Raw genomic sequence first — 13799 nt, 5'->3', positions numbered from 1 at the left:
CATAGGTTTGAGACCTAAGATGTACTCCATACTGAAAGCCGACAATAGTGAGATCCGGAAGGCTAAGGGGGTTAAGAAGTATGTGGTGAAACAACACATCAAACACGCCAGATTCAAGGAAGCCCTGTTCAAGACCCGTACCTTTAGACATAAAATGAACACACTTAGAAGTGATGGACATAAGATATACGGACTGACTATAAACAAGACGTCCCTGTCGCCTATGGACACGAAACGTTGGATAGCTATTGATGGTATAAACACATACGCGTATGGACATGAAAAAATTTGAGGCTATTTACTACAGCCCGCGTGGGTACTGGAAAGGAGCTAGCGCAGTAGATAAGCTAGCTAAACTAGCGCGAGTACCCCCGGAGGAAGCCAAAGCGTGGCTTGAAAAACAAGCCCTGTGGCAGATCTATTTGCCGGCACCACGCTACGTGCCTAGAAGGAGGTTCGGTATTAACATACCTAATAGCGTTCACCAGGCAGACCTACTGTTCCTACCCCACGACAAGAGGTACAAGTATGCCTTAACCGTAGTGGACGTAGCCAGTCGTTACAAGGAAGCCGAACCCTTGACCACGAAAGATTCGGCCCAGGTAGCCAGAGGATTCGAACGCATATACAAACGCAGTCCGCTGACGTGGCCAACAGAGCTGCAAGTTGACCCCGGACGGGAGTTCATGGGTGCCGTGTCACAACTGCTAGCCAAACACGATACAAAGGTCAGGCGTGGCACGGCCGGAGCCCATCGCAGCCAAGCCATAGTTGAGAGATTTAATAGGACTTTGGCTGAGCGCTTGTTCGGCTATCAGTATGCTAGGGAGATGGCCACCCCTGGAAAACGATCGACTGAATGGGTCACGAGGTTACCCAAGGTGGTGTCGGCAATCAACCATGAAGTCACCCGTCTCACCGGTAAGAAACCGGCAGACGCTATCAAACTAAAATCAATAGTTGCAGAGTCGGCCGCTCCATTGCGTGGGAAGGAGAAACAGATACCAGATAGGGCCCTAGTGAGGTATCTATACCAGCCGGGGGAACACGAGGGCGATAGCCGTAAGCGAGCCACCGATCCTATATGGTCAGTCAAAACTTACAACATAGATAAAGTGGATATGAAAGCCGACGAACCTAACTTATACTACTTGAGGGATGGGCCGGGTAGGGGGTTTGTAAGAGAAGAATTATTGATCGTACCGTACGGCACAGTATTACCTCCTACCAAGGCACAGTAATTACCGCCAACTTTTTTATAGTAGGGGTAATAGTAGCAAGAGCTAATGGTCCAACCAAAGCCTTATTTACTAAATAAGGCTTTGTAGAGACATTTCTTGAAAGTGAGCCAGAACCCCCATTCCCTATACTACTTGGCGTAATGTTACAGCAATGTTTTACACCACACTCAGCAATATTCCAGGTATATGGAAGCAGTCTGTGAATAATCAAGTCTGGACCAGACATCCAGAGATCAACAGCATGACCATCGATCTACACAATTGGGGTATGATGACATATCAACCAAGTCAGCTAGCCTGACCACTCGATCCCATTAGTCGCCTCTTACGGCAAGCATGGGTTACTAAAGACCACTTCTGACCTTGACCTTCACAGGTCTGAGTCAAGTTACACTTTAACAACCTGATCAAGCTTATAGTCACCTTTAATGACACTAAACACACTGCTTTCTTGCTCAACATCTTTCCTGACAATTACGTTCGACCAAGTAACAATACTATTGTTTAACAGCAATTGAACAATTCTAACATATCAAGACGTTTAACCTTTATGGTGGACTAAAGATATAGACACATTGTACCATCATTTGCTTCAGTTCCCAAATTGCTATCAGAACTTGGATCCATTTTCACATCAATCTTGCATGGCTTTCTAAAGAATTGTTTCACAGATAACCTAATAATGTGTACATATTTTAAACCTGACAATTTTACATGTCTAGAAGAAAACAAGTCATCAATATTAATTTCAACATTTTCAACTTCAGTTGTCAGTAAACATTAAAAATGAAGGAGGAAAATCGTTGCCAGAATGCCATGGAAGGAAATAAAATGTACATAAATCTTTGGCATTTTGCAGTTTAAAATTGTCTCACAGATGTAAATCAATACTGACTCAGATGTCTCATAGTGACTCACATTTCTCATTGAGAGGAACTGAGCGGAAGGATAATCTTTGTTTAATTTAATAAGTAACAATTTGCTCCTACAGTTCTTGATGAGCATTTGCTTGGGACATTGGTTTGTGCATGAGACGATATGGTATGATTTTTCTTCATCTCAGCTATATTCCAACAATATGATGATAGAAGCTGCAATACTTGATCAACATACAGGTGACACACCTACCTGTAATCCTGGTCCAACAAACAGGTGACATATGTACCTGTAATCCTGGATCAACATACAGGTGACACACCTACCTGCAATCCTGGATCAACATACTGGTCACACACCTACCTGCAATCCTAGATCAACATAAAGGTGACACATCTACCTACAATCCTGGATCAACATAAAGGTGACACACCTACCTGTAATCCTGGTTCAACAAACAGGTGACACACCTACCTGCAATCCTGGATCAACATACAGGTGACACACCTACCTGCAATCCTGGATCAACATACTGGTCACACACCTACCTGCAATCCTAGATCAACATAAAGGTGACACATCTACCTACAATCCTGGATCAACATAAAGGTGACACACCTACCTGCAATCCTGGGTCAACTTGTCTGCAAGGACAGACCAAGCTGATCGGATGTTGATTACCTGTAATTAAGACATCATACTTCCTTACGTCACTTAAATCACTAAGCGCATGAAGAAGGAAATGCATGAATCAACAATAAATGTCCCTAGACAAAACAAATACAGTGGGTAGTCCACAGTCTCCATTGTTAATGGAGAGTTGTATCATGTCCTACAACTTCTTCCTATTGTTGCCATGTAACTAAGGTGTACACCTGAATGTCGTGGCAGGACTTTCACCCTGCTTAAAGGTGTACCGAGTAATATAACACCAATATTAAGGCAGGTTGGGAATAATCATTCTGTCATAAACTGGATTCTGAGGCAACATCCTGTCATGAAATATTTTGAGAAATTGCTTGCATTTATCTGGCATGCTTTACGCTATGCCCAATCCCTATTTTACCAAAACCTATTAACTTCAGAACATAGGAGTCAAAGCGCAACAAATCTTGGTATTCGGATGATGAATAGGAAGTTATTAATGAGCACTCCCATGGAAACGTTACATGCATCAGCAATGTAATAAATCTGATATGGCCTGTTATGTGTTATACCACAACTGAAAGGCAAGGACTGCATTGCAAACAAGGGCCTGGACCCCATTCCTCAAAGTGATCATAGCATTAGAGCAGTCACAGTTCTATGTTACGACAGCCATAGTTATGTGTTACAACAGTTATAGTTATGTGTTACAACAGTTATAGTTCTGTGTTACGACAGCCATAGTTCTGTGTTACAACAGTCATAGTTCTGTGTTACGACAGCCATAGTTCTGTGTTACAACAGTCATAGTTCTGTGTTACGACAGCCATAGTTCTGTGTTACAACAGTTATAGTTCTGTGTTACGACAGCCATAGTTATGTGTTACAACAGTTATAGTTCTGTGTTACGACAGCCATAGTTCTGTGTTACAACAGTTATAGTTCTGTGTTACGACAGCCATAGTTATGTGTTACAACAGTTATAGTTCTGTGTTACGACAGCCATAGTTCTGTGTTACAACAGTCATAGTTCTGTGTTACGACAGCCATAGTTATGTGTTACAACAGTTATAGTTCTGTGTTACGACAGCCATAGTTCTGTGTTACAACAGTTATAGTTCTGTGTTACGACAGCCATAGTTATGTGTTACAACAGTTATAGTTCTGTGTTACGACAGCCATAGTTCTGTGTTACAACAGTCATAGTTCTGTGTTACGACAGCCATAGTTCTGTGTTACAACAGTTTTAGTTCTGTGTTACAACAGTTATAGTTCTGTGTTATGACAGCCATAGTTATGTGTTACAACAGTCATAGTTCTGTGTTACGACAGTCATAGTTCTGTGTTACAACAGTTATAGTTCTGTTATGACAGCCATAGTTCTGTGTTACAACAGTCATAGTTCTGTGTTACAACAGTCATAGTTCTGTTATGACAGCCATAGTTCTGTGTTACAACAGTCATAGTTCTGTTATGACAGCCATAGTTCTGTGTTACAACAGTCATAGTTCTCTGTTATGACAGCCATAGTTCTGTGTTATGACAGTCATAGTTCTGTGTTATGACAGCCATAGTTATGTGTTACAACAGTCATAGTTCTGTTATGACAGCCATAGTTCTGTGCTACGACAGCCATAGTTCTGTTACAACAGTCATAGTTCTGTTATGACAGCCATAGTTATGTGTTACAACAGTCATAGTTCTGTGTTACAACAGTCATAGTTCTGTTATGACAGCCATAGTTCTGTGTTACAACAGTCATAGTTCTGTGTTACAACAGTCATAGTTCTGTTATGACAGTCATAGTTCTGTGTTATGACAGTCATAGTTCTGTGTTATGACAGCCATAGTTCTGTGTTACAACAGTCATAGTTCTGTGTTACAACAGCCATAGTTCTGTGTTACAACAGTCATAGTTCTGTGTTACAACAGTCATAGTTCTATTATGACAGCCATAGTTCTGTGTTACAACAGTCATAGTCCTGTTATGACAGCCATAGTTCTGTGTTACAACAGTCATAGTTCTCTGTTATGACAGCCATAGTTCTGTGTTACGACAGTCATGGATCTGTGTTACAACAGTCATAGTTCTGTTATGACAGCCATAGTTCTGTGTTACAACAGTCATAGTTCTGTTATGACAGCCATAGTTCTGTGTTACAACAGTCATAGTTTCCTGATACGACAGTCATAGTCGAATGGTAGTTATGATCATCTTAGCGCTGTGATCGTCTTGAGGTAGGGAGCCCTGGTCCTTATCACAACCTTATTGTGTGTAAAATGTTCATCCCAGAGCTATGACTGTTTGCTACAATGCAGCAGAATGTACAGACCTCTGCTTCACAGAGACTAGCAAGACCCTCCAGGACCAGAGCACAAGCAGCACTGCCTTCCTCCCCACTGTGGCTGTTCAGGATGTCTGAAATGGGGGACAGGAGGTCCGACCCATGCTGGCCAGGTCTGAAACAGGGAAAGAAGATCTCAAACTGATGGATGGATGGAGGATATTTCCTAAAAATTATCCCACCTTTTAAAGCCCTATGGCAGCGTATGAAATAGGCCCATCTCCAGCCAGACATCAGGACTGGTAAATTCAAAATGTTAACAGTCCAAAATGGATTTATCCACATCAGACAATCCAAAGAAAGTTACTCAGATGTATGAATCATGTTATCTAAAATTTGTACCAGACCTTTGGGCAGGCTAACTGTCAATTTATATCATCAGTCAGAAATCTAGCCTGTCTCAAGCAGTCAGACGGGGTTGATTTCATACACTGCCTATGGTCATATTTTGACTTAGGTATCACTTTAACACTACAAGTAATAGTATGCTGTTTTATGACTTAAGGTGTGGAAGTTTTTACTGCACGTTTTCTTACTTCCCGTTTGTTTCAGATAGTGATAAATGACAGTTACTGTTGGTGGTGTGTATCTTTAGACTGTCTAGTGTCTCCACTGCCTCAACCATGTTCCAACTCGAACCTTACCTCATCTGACATATGTCCCGAATGGCTGCAGCTTTGGCCAGGGTGACCTCATCAATGCCACCTGGACCAGTCAGTCCTGGGGAGTCATCTGTGAGCAGGGCAAGGAGCTGGGGGAAGGTGCGGTCTTGAAGTTTCCACAGAGATGTCATAAGTCTGATGGAGATGGCTCGAAGTCTGGGAGAGTTGGACAACAGTTGGATTGTCTTCAGTATGGGAGCAATGCAGAACTGAAAGATGATGGCGTACCAATAAAAACATGGAAGATACCTCAGCAATATCAATGATGTACAGTCATTTAATTTTACTGATTGTTAAAACAGATACAACAAGGAAGATCATCAAAATCAGCATTCACTGTTGTCACTGAGGACCTTGTCAAAGGTCCATATTGTTTGTCCTGTCCGGCTACAGCTCAATACCTTGTGTGTGGCAAGTTGGGGAATAGCCTCCATGATGTCCAGCTTCATCTCCGGGTCAGGCTCCCGACCCAGCCGATACAGCAGCAGAGGCAGTAAGCCTGGAGCCTGTGGAATCATAATGATTGGAGATTGAGTCAATGGAATGACAACAGTCAATCTTCCTCAGGGTTTACAACTTTTACTGGTTCATGCTGACATATTTGACGTCAAAAGTCACTTGAGATTCATGCAGAACATGTTGAAGGTAAACCTTTGTATTGGGATGAAGAATCAAGAAATCTATACAAAAAGATATTATGAAAATTAGCACTGTTAAATGGATGCCACGGTGGAAACTCAAAGCATTATACCCCTTTGCCCAAGGGTATACATTAGCAATCTGGAGTTGTTCCCTTTAGACTATTTCATACTCTGGGCACTGTGACATACAATCATATTAAGCAAATTAATTCATTGTGGCCAGTCAATCCTCTTTAATGCTTACTAATGACAGGCATTGTTTCTGATGTCAAATGTCTACCTGTGAGTAATCACTCTTGGCGATCTCTACAATAGTTTCCAGGGCCTGCTTAGACTGCTTCTTTGATGGTGACACAACGAAGAGGGCAGCAGTCAGGCTGGTCATGTTCAGCGGCACCATCTTGGAGCTGGTTATATTGGTTGAGGCATTCTCCAACCAGATGCAAGCAGTACTGTCACTGCGGCTGAAAATCCGGGCAAGGGACACAAACATCTGATTTGTATAGCCGTTTGGGGTGGCACTGGGCAGGGGGATGCTCTCCTGCAATAGAGACTTTGTTGATGACAAATTAAAATCTCAAACAGTGATAACCTGACATACTGACTTCAGAAGTTGAGAAATCACTGAGAAATGTATCAATCAGATAAAATACTGATACATATAAATACACAATGACTTTTCAGAAACTTGTAAAATCTAGCAAATTGTAAACTGTAGCATGAGTGAGTAAGTGAGTTTAGTTTTATGCCACTTTTAGCATAGCAGGGGACACCAGAAACGGGCGAGTCTTGGGAGTGACAAATAAACACTTTAACCACCAGGCTACACCACCACCCCTGATAAACCATGAAACAAACAATCTTAACAATAAAGCCATATATTCAATTCCAGATGACTTGACAATTAGAGACATTTCATTTATAATTTGCAATTTAGATTTCAACTTTTCCAATCTTGTTACCTAAAAGGGTTTAAAAATATAACCTCATGCATTCGTGATATTGTTTTTTGTATTAAATAAGACGACTTTCAGTGTCGCTGACTGGTTCCCTTGAGAGTATGATTTCCGAGTCCCAGGAACAAGGTGTAGGCTCCACAATGACTACAATGGGTAATAAGTTTATCACAGGCTGACATAGCGGGAGTGAGAGGGATGTGTTACAGCCACTCTGTCTATTAACTTCACCTTTATTGACTGACATGTAAAAAATGCAAGGTCACTGCCCAGACATGATCAGTGTACAAGACACAATCTATCTCTTGATCCCTCTCCATAATAATCTGATTGTCTGACATGGTATGGCTTCTTTGATCATGCATGATCTGCACTGCAGTCCAAAATACTTCACAAAGAAAACGTTTGGAGAAAAACAATTTCAATCTATTGTTGTAATTGTGTACAGTGTCGTGATTGTCCCCGAGTGGATTCATACAGAGGTTTTTAGATCAAAGAACTCACACAAAGGGAAGGTCAACTTTAAACTGTTTCCCTTACACCCATGGATACTGTTTAACAGCGTTAACTTATTACAGGGTCATCTGGACTAGTTGAATATATGGCTTTATTATTCAGATGGCAGTAGGGTAGCCTAGTGGTTAAAGCATTTTGCTCATCACTCCAAAGACCTGGCTTCAATTCCCAACATGGATATAGGGTGAGAAGCCCATTTCTGGTGTCCCCTCCCATGATATTGCTGGAATATTGCTAAAAGTGGCATAACAATAAATTCACTCACTCACTCATGAATTATCAACAAACGCTGTGGGGCGGATTATCAGATATGAGGTGCAAAACAAGGAACAATTTTACAAATCTCTCTTGTATAAATTTTCCTGCCCAAATATGATGTGTGCTTGTTTTCGTTTGAAAATATAGGTGAGTTACCACATGATGGCCAAACTTTCCCTTTCTTTGATATACTAATCCCCTACAGTCACAAAAGCCCTTTCAAAGATATGATGATCAGCGGTGGCCCAATTTGCCCTTGCAAAGACATGCAAATCCCAACGGTGGACCAATTTGCTCTTGCAAACACATGCTAATCCAAAGTGTCCCAATTTGTCCTTGCAAAGACGTGCTGGTCATATGTGGCCTAAATTGACCTTACAAAGACGTGCTAATCCCATGTGTCCTCAGTTGGAAGAAGCGGACCTTTCAAAGACATGCTACTTTCATAGGGCCTAGACTGCCTTTACCAGGACATGCTAATCACATGGGGCCTAAATTGCCCTTTCAAAGACATGCTCATCCCATGGGGCCTAAATTGCCCTTACATGCTGATCCTACGAGGCCACAACTGTCTTTTCAAGGATGGACTGATTTATTTCCCCAGTTTATATCTTGATGAAATATAAGAGGCTGATATTGAGTATTGTGCCTGAAATAACTGAAGAGATTTCCATGTAAGAGATGACACATCATGGATGCAAAAAATGTCTGATACGAAACCTTCCACTGACACAGAACAATATATATCTCCACATTCATCCACCAAATCTCTGTATAAAGCTCAATTCCTGTGTAATTACCCTACCCTCCATTACACGACTGCTTTGATGAATCAGCCCCTAGATATGTATGTATCCACAAAGATTGGCCCAAAGTGTAGCTTGCATTGACAGTATGTAGATTCTTACCCCTATCACAGTCTTCCTGTAACAACCCCTCTCTTAGCGAAATGCTTGTGGATATACATCAGTCATACATAAAGAACAAGGTCAATGTAAACACTTTCATCAACAATATACACACAAAATAAATAACAGCAAAGTGCAGGCTTGACCAACTTAGCTGAAATACACTTTTTTCCTGCATTTGTAAGGAATCAGCAGGTGTGAAAAAACAACTTCTCTGATATTTTGTCTGTGTTTGCACAAATTATTTTGAAAGTTGAAACCTCATGAATTTCTCCCATGGAACACCAAATCCTAACAGCACTGATGAGACTTGAACATCTTGTAGTTGTGTCCTCCTTTATCAATTGTGTGTTGTTTCTTTAAATGGTTTTGATCTACCTTGTCTAAATTCAATGCAAACATTCCTTTATTATCCTCAACCAACCAAGCATTTCCTTGTCATGGCAAATTTAGCAGAAATAGTTTAGGTGTGATATGTTCCCTCTTAAATTTTGCCAGTTTTTCCTAACAAACACCAGACAATTCATGACTTCTTTTCGTAAAAACACAAACATATTAAACACTGTGCTTGTTCGGAGTCATGACTCCTGTGCAAGTTAAGATAAGACGAAAAAGCCATTTCCTCATATCGGAATGCTCGCCACTAAAACTGACTGTGTTTAAACTGTAATAAATGTCAGTCATTGTTTTCATAGAGCAAATCATTGTTCCCAAATTAATGAGAACAGTATGCACTTGCCTGCCCAGAACTCTCTTTCACAGAGTTTTTGATGATCTGTTCAATTGTTTGTAGGTCATCGGCAGCAGCTACCATGACCTGCTTGCGGCATGTGGACATCCCTTCTGCAGAAGCAGGTGCTGACAGTATCTGAAGAAGAGGCTGGACCAACATGGCTGCCAAGACGGATGGACATGGGTCAAGATTGGTCAGCAAGAGATTGACTGAAACAAATGTGTTTCACTTTTAATATTTACATGTGAAAAATATTGAAACCATATTTCTGATACCTAAATAAAAGTTTATATATATATCTGTTGATCCTTCAGAACAATAATGCTGCCTTCTTTTTGAAAAGAAAAGTACAGAAAAATAAAGTGTTTTGGTCCTAGGCAATGGCATATCAGGATTTTGGCAGATGTATACCATTTTGGTAGTATTCTTCAACAAGATTGTGGTACTAACAGACAAAAATAATAAGATAATAATCAGTGTAAACCAGAGATACATATATATCATCAGATGCTAATATCAAAAAGGGGTGAAAAGCTCATTAGCCACTGAAGGAGCATTACATCTGCAGTCTGGCTTTTATCAGGTACAAATTTTCAACTTTAGTATTCAGGGGTGAAACCTGACTTATTCCAGCAAGACATTTCTGATAAAGTCATCTCATGGATATAAGAACTTCAAAACACAACTGAACCGTGAAGGTCCCAGGGTAGAATAGGCCTTCAGCAACCCATACTTGCCATAAACGGCAACTATGCTTGTCATAAGAGGTGACTAAAGGGATTGGGTGGACAGGCTTGCTGATTTGGTTGACACACGTCATCGGTTCCCAATTGCGCAGATCGATGCTCATGTTGTTGATCACTGGATTGTCTGGTCCAGACTTGATTATTTACACACCACCGCCATATAGCTGGAATATCGCTAACCGCAGCGTAAAACTAAACTCACTCACTCACTCAAAACACAACTCTCTTATTGTTATGAACAAGTGCATGTAAAACAGATATCAAATATGTGCCAATGTAGATCCCCCCTCTTGCTCTCTCCCTTCATCCATCCTCTGTCCATCCATACGACCATCTCTTCTTTGACCCCTGTCCATCCATTCATCCAACCATCCACCTCTCCCTCCCTCATTCAATCATCAAGCCATCTATTAATTCGTTCATGCAACATCCATCTGACAATCTCTCAATCCCACTGTCCACATCCATCCAGCCAGCCATTCATCCCCCGTCTAACATCCATGCATCCATTTATTCATTCACTCTCCTTCCATCCAATATTCATTCAAGCAACCATCCATCTGACAACCTCTCCATTCACTCTATCTATACATTCATCCAACCATTCATCCCTCCCTCCATCTAACATCCATCTCTTCTTCATTCATTCATCCATCCATTCACTTATTCATTCACCCTCCTTCCATCCAACATCCATCCTTTCCTCTCTCATTCATTCATTCATTCAACCATCCTCCCTCTATTAAGGATCCAACCATCCATCCTCCCTCCATCCTTCCTTTAATCCTTTCATCTATTAGAGTGCTTCAGTGCTTGCCTCCTCCGATACCTTGCCACTGTTTAACACAGACACCCCACTGAACAGACTCCAAGGTGGTTCATCCTTGCTTCATCTTAATGCCAAGCGCTGGCCAGAGTAATAACGACTTAAAGGGATCAGTGAGGAGAGGCAGAGACTGATAGCTACTGCAAGGTGCACACAGACATTACCGATCTGCAGGAGACGTAGGCATCGTGTAGAATCAGCAGAAACCAGGAGTTCACTCAGGGCAGGAATGTTCTTCTCACTACACACTGCCTGAAATCACATGGGTCACATCAGATATGTCAATACCATGATAATAGGATTACAATCTATTGGAAATCACAGACAAATTAAGGGGCTAAAAAATCCCATTGCCCAATGCCCATTACAAGTCAGTTTTCATTTCAGGCAATCAAATAACGGTATATTACTTGTCTGCGGACTACTAAATAATTTCCACTAAATAATGAAGCTATTAAATTTTGCAGTGATAATAAAATATGGCTATCCTTCTCGACTATTTATTATTTTTTGACAAATCATCCCTTACATATTAACATCAAGAACCATGTTGTTCATGATTTTGTCATATAAATCAAGGCAAGTGGAAAATTAGTTGAGACAAGTGAGACTTTCTTAAGTGGTGTTGTTTCTTGTTCAGACTGTAAATAATCATATTAATGAATATTTCAAGAAAGGTACGAACTTGTCAGTACTTCAGGAAGTAATGAATATTTTAAATGGCATTTAAGTATTTTTTTCAGAAAACAACATGAAAGCAAATATTGGTTTGGTAATTAATTTCAACAAGTACGAATAATTTTTCGTAAGAAAGTCAATTTGTATATCATATTGCTCCTCACTGGACACTTTTACTGTGAAAACAAACAAAATATTCTACCATCTCTATTTGACCTTAGTCCAAACATACATTCTACATTTTGAACAAACAGAAATTCTAATCTGTGAACGACTGGAAACAAGCTGCCTGAAGACACTGAGGTAGTAGACTTAACATGGGAGAAAACTTATATTGAACTGTTTTGTTACAGAAATCACACAAAGAAACATCTGCATCCTGATGCCTTGACAGCTGCATCTGGCTGTAGCTTCATTTCTGCTCCTGCGAATGGCCATGTAAAGGTGAGTGAGTGAGTTTGGTTTTAAGTCGCTTTTACCAATTTTCAGGCAATATCATGGCGGGGGACACCAGAAATGGCTTTCATCATGTAAAAGATACTAGTATTTCATAAAGTTACTATAGTTTATATATGAATTACTCCTCACAAAGCACTGTGACCGTGAGTGTGTTGGCTTTAATGTTGGTTACCACTTTCCTGATATCACAGTATGTCAACCACCTGAGGGAGGCAATCAGGAAGTCATACAGGCCTCAAACACTTAACACTTGCCTGAAAATTCAAGAACACAGATATTGTGCTCATAAACCTAGAGTCATGTTCAAGTGGGATTCAAACTCATGACTTTCAGGTATGTCTCAGATATGCGACTATTCACAGTGAATAATGCTGCCTTAACACCTGGGTCAAATTCAACACCTGGGTCAAAATCAGCATCTGAGTCACCTTTGTCCAAATAAGTGTCAGTCATATTTTTTCTAGAGTGCATTAACATACTAAGCATGATCTTTAGTTGGTCTGCTGGTGCTGTGGATCTATGTCTGGTTTGTTCACACTTGTTCAATAAATCATGTTAACAGACCTGAAGCGTTGGATGAATTTGCCATCAGGTAACACGTCTGGGGAGACTTTGTGTCCTCACACAACCTCTCTTGTTAATGTCAGGTTATCTGTCTGTGCATTTTACACAATGCCACAAATAATCAGAATGAAAGTCCAGTTTAACAATGTTACTACTGACCCCTTCAGCTGCGAGTTTTGAGTGTACAGACTACTATTAGTCTTTTGAATATTTGTCCCTGTCACTGGAAACATTAAAGTGACCTCCGATGTTCTAAAGGTACCCACATTCATCCACGTCTGACAAGAATACCAATTTCAACTGTCTGTATCAGTTACAATGAAGTGAAGGAGTTTAGGGAAGTTCGCAAGCGATGGTTTGAGTGTATAATTTGTGTACTCCTGTTACTTGGGTGGCATGTTGGGACAACTGGGTCCTTATTCTCCAATTGTTCTTGGATCGGAGCCAATGTCTTAAGAATGGGCTTACGAAATTTTAAAAGTTACGAATGTTTCGAGAATAGCCTGGCTGGTGAACAGACTGAGCCTTCCCACACACAACCAGACCATGATGCATACAACATATGGAAGTAACTACAGCATCTGATTTGCTAGGTATATTTTTCAGATACAGTTCGTAATTCTATTTTTTCAATCAATCAGTGATATTTCTAAATACAGAACAAATTATTCATAGAATCCAGACACAGCATATTGCCTGTTAACATGTTCCATGGATCATAAATGCAGATGACATTATGTTCCAG

The 13799-nt window shown here is 40.6% G+C and overlaps 1 protein-coding gene across 1 annotated transcript in view; it reads right to left on the bottom strand.

The window, feature by feature from the left end:
- The window catches only part of LOC137277761 (focadhesin-like), a 482967-nt gene that overhangs the window by 31861 nt on the left and 437307 nt on the right, over positions 1-13799 (bottom strand). Inside the window, exons 9-15 of the mRNA XM_067809678.1 lie at positions 11518-11605; positions 9788-9990; positions 6691-6951; positions 6171-6275; positions 5752-5978; positions 5096-5222; positions 2740-2798 (exon numbers count right to left, since the gene is read on the bottom strand). Of these exons, the coding sequence (XP_067665779.1) occupies positions 2740-2798; positions 5096-5222; positions 5752-5978; positions 6171-6275; positions 6691-6951; positions 9788-9990; positions 11518-11605 (1070 nt within the window). The remainder of the gene's footprint in view (positions 1-2739; positions 2799-5095; positions 5223-5751; positions 5979-6170; positions 6276-6690; positions 6952-9787; positions 9991-11517; positions 11606-13799) is intronic.

The sequence above is a fragment of the Haliotis asinina genome, chromosome 3, assembly GCF_037392515.1.
Source record: "Haliotis asinina isolate JCU_RB_2024 chromosome 3, JCU_Hal_asi_v2, whole genome shotgun sequence".
NCBI classification, from domain to species: Eukaryota; Metazoa; Mollusca; class Gastropoda; order Lepetellida; family Haliotidae; genus Haliotis; species Haliotis asinina.
This window is presented reverse-complemented; position numbering and strand designations above follow the sequence as displayed.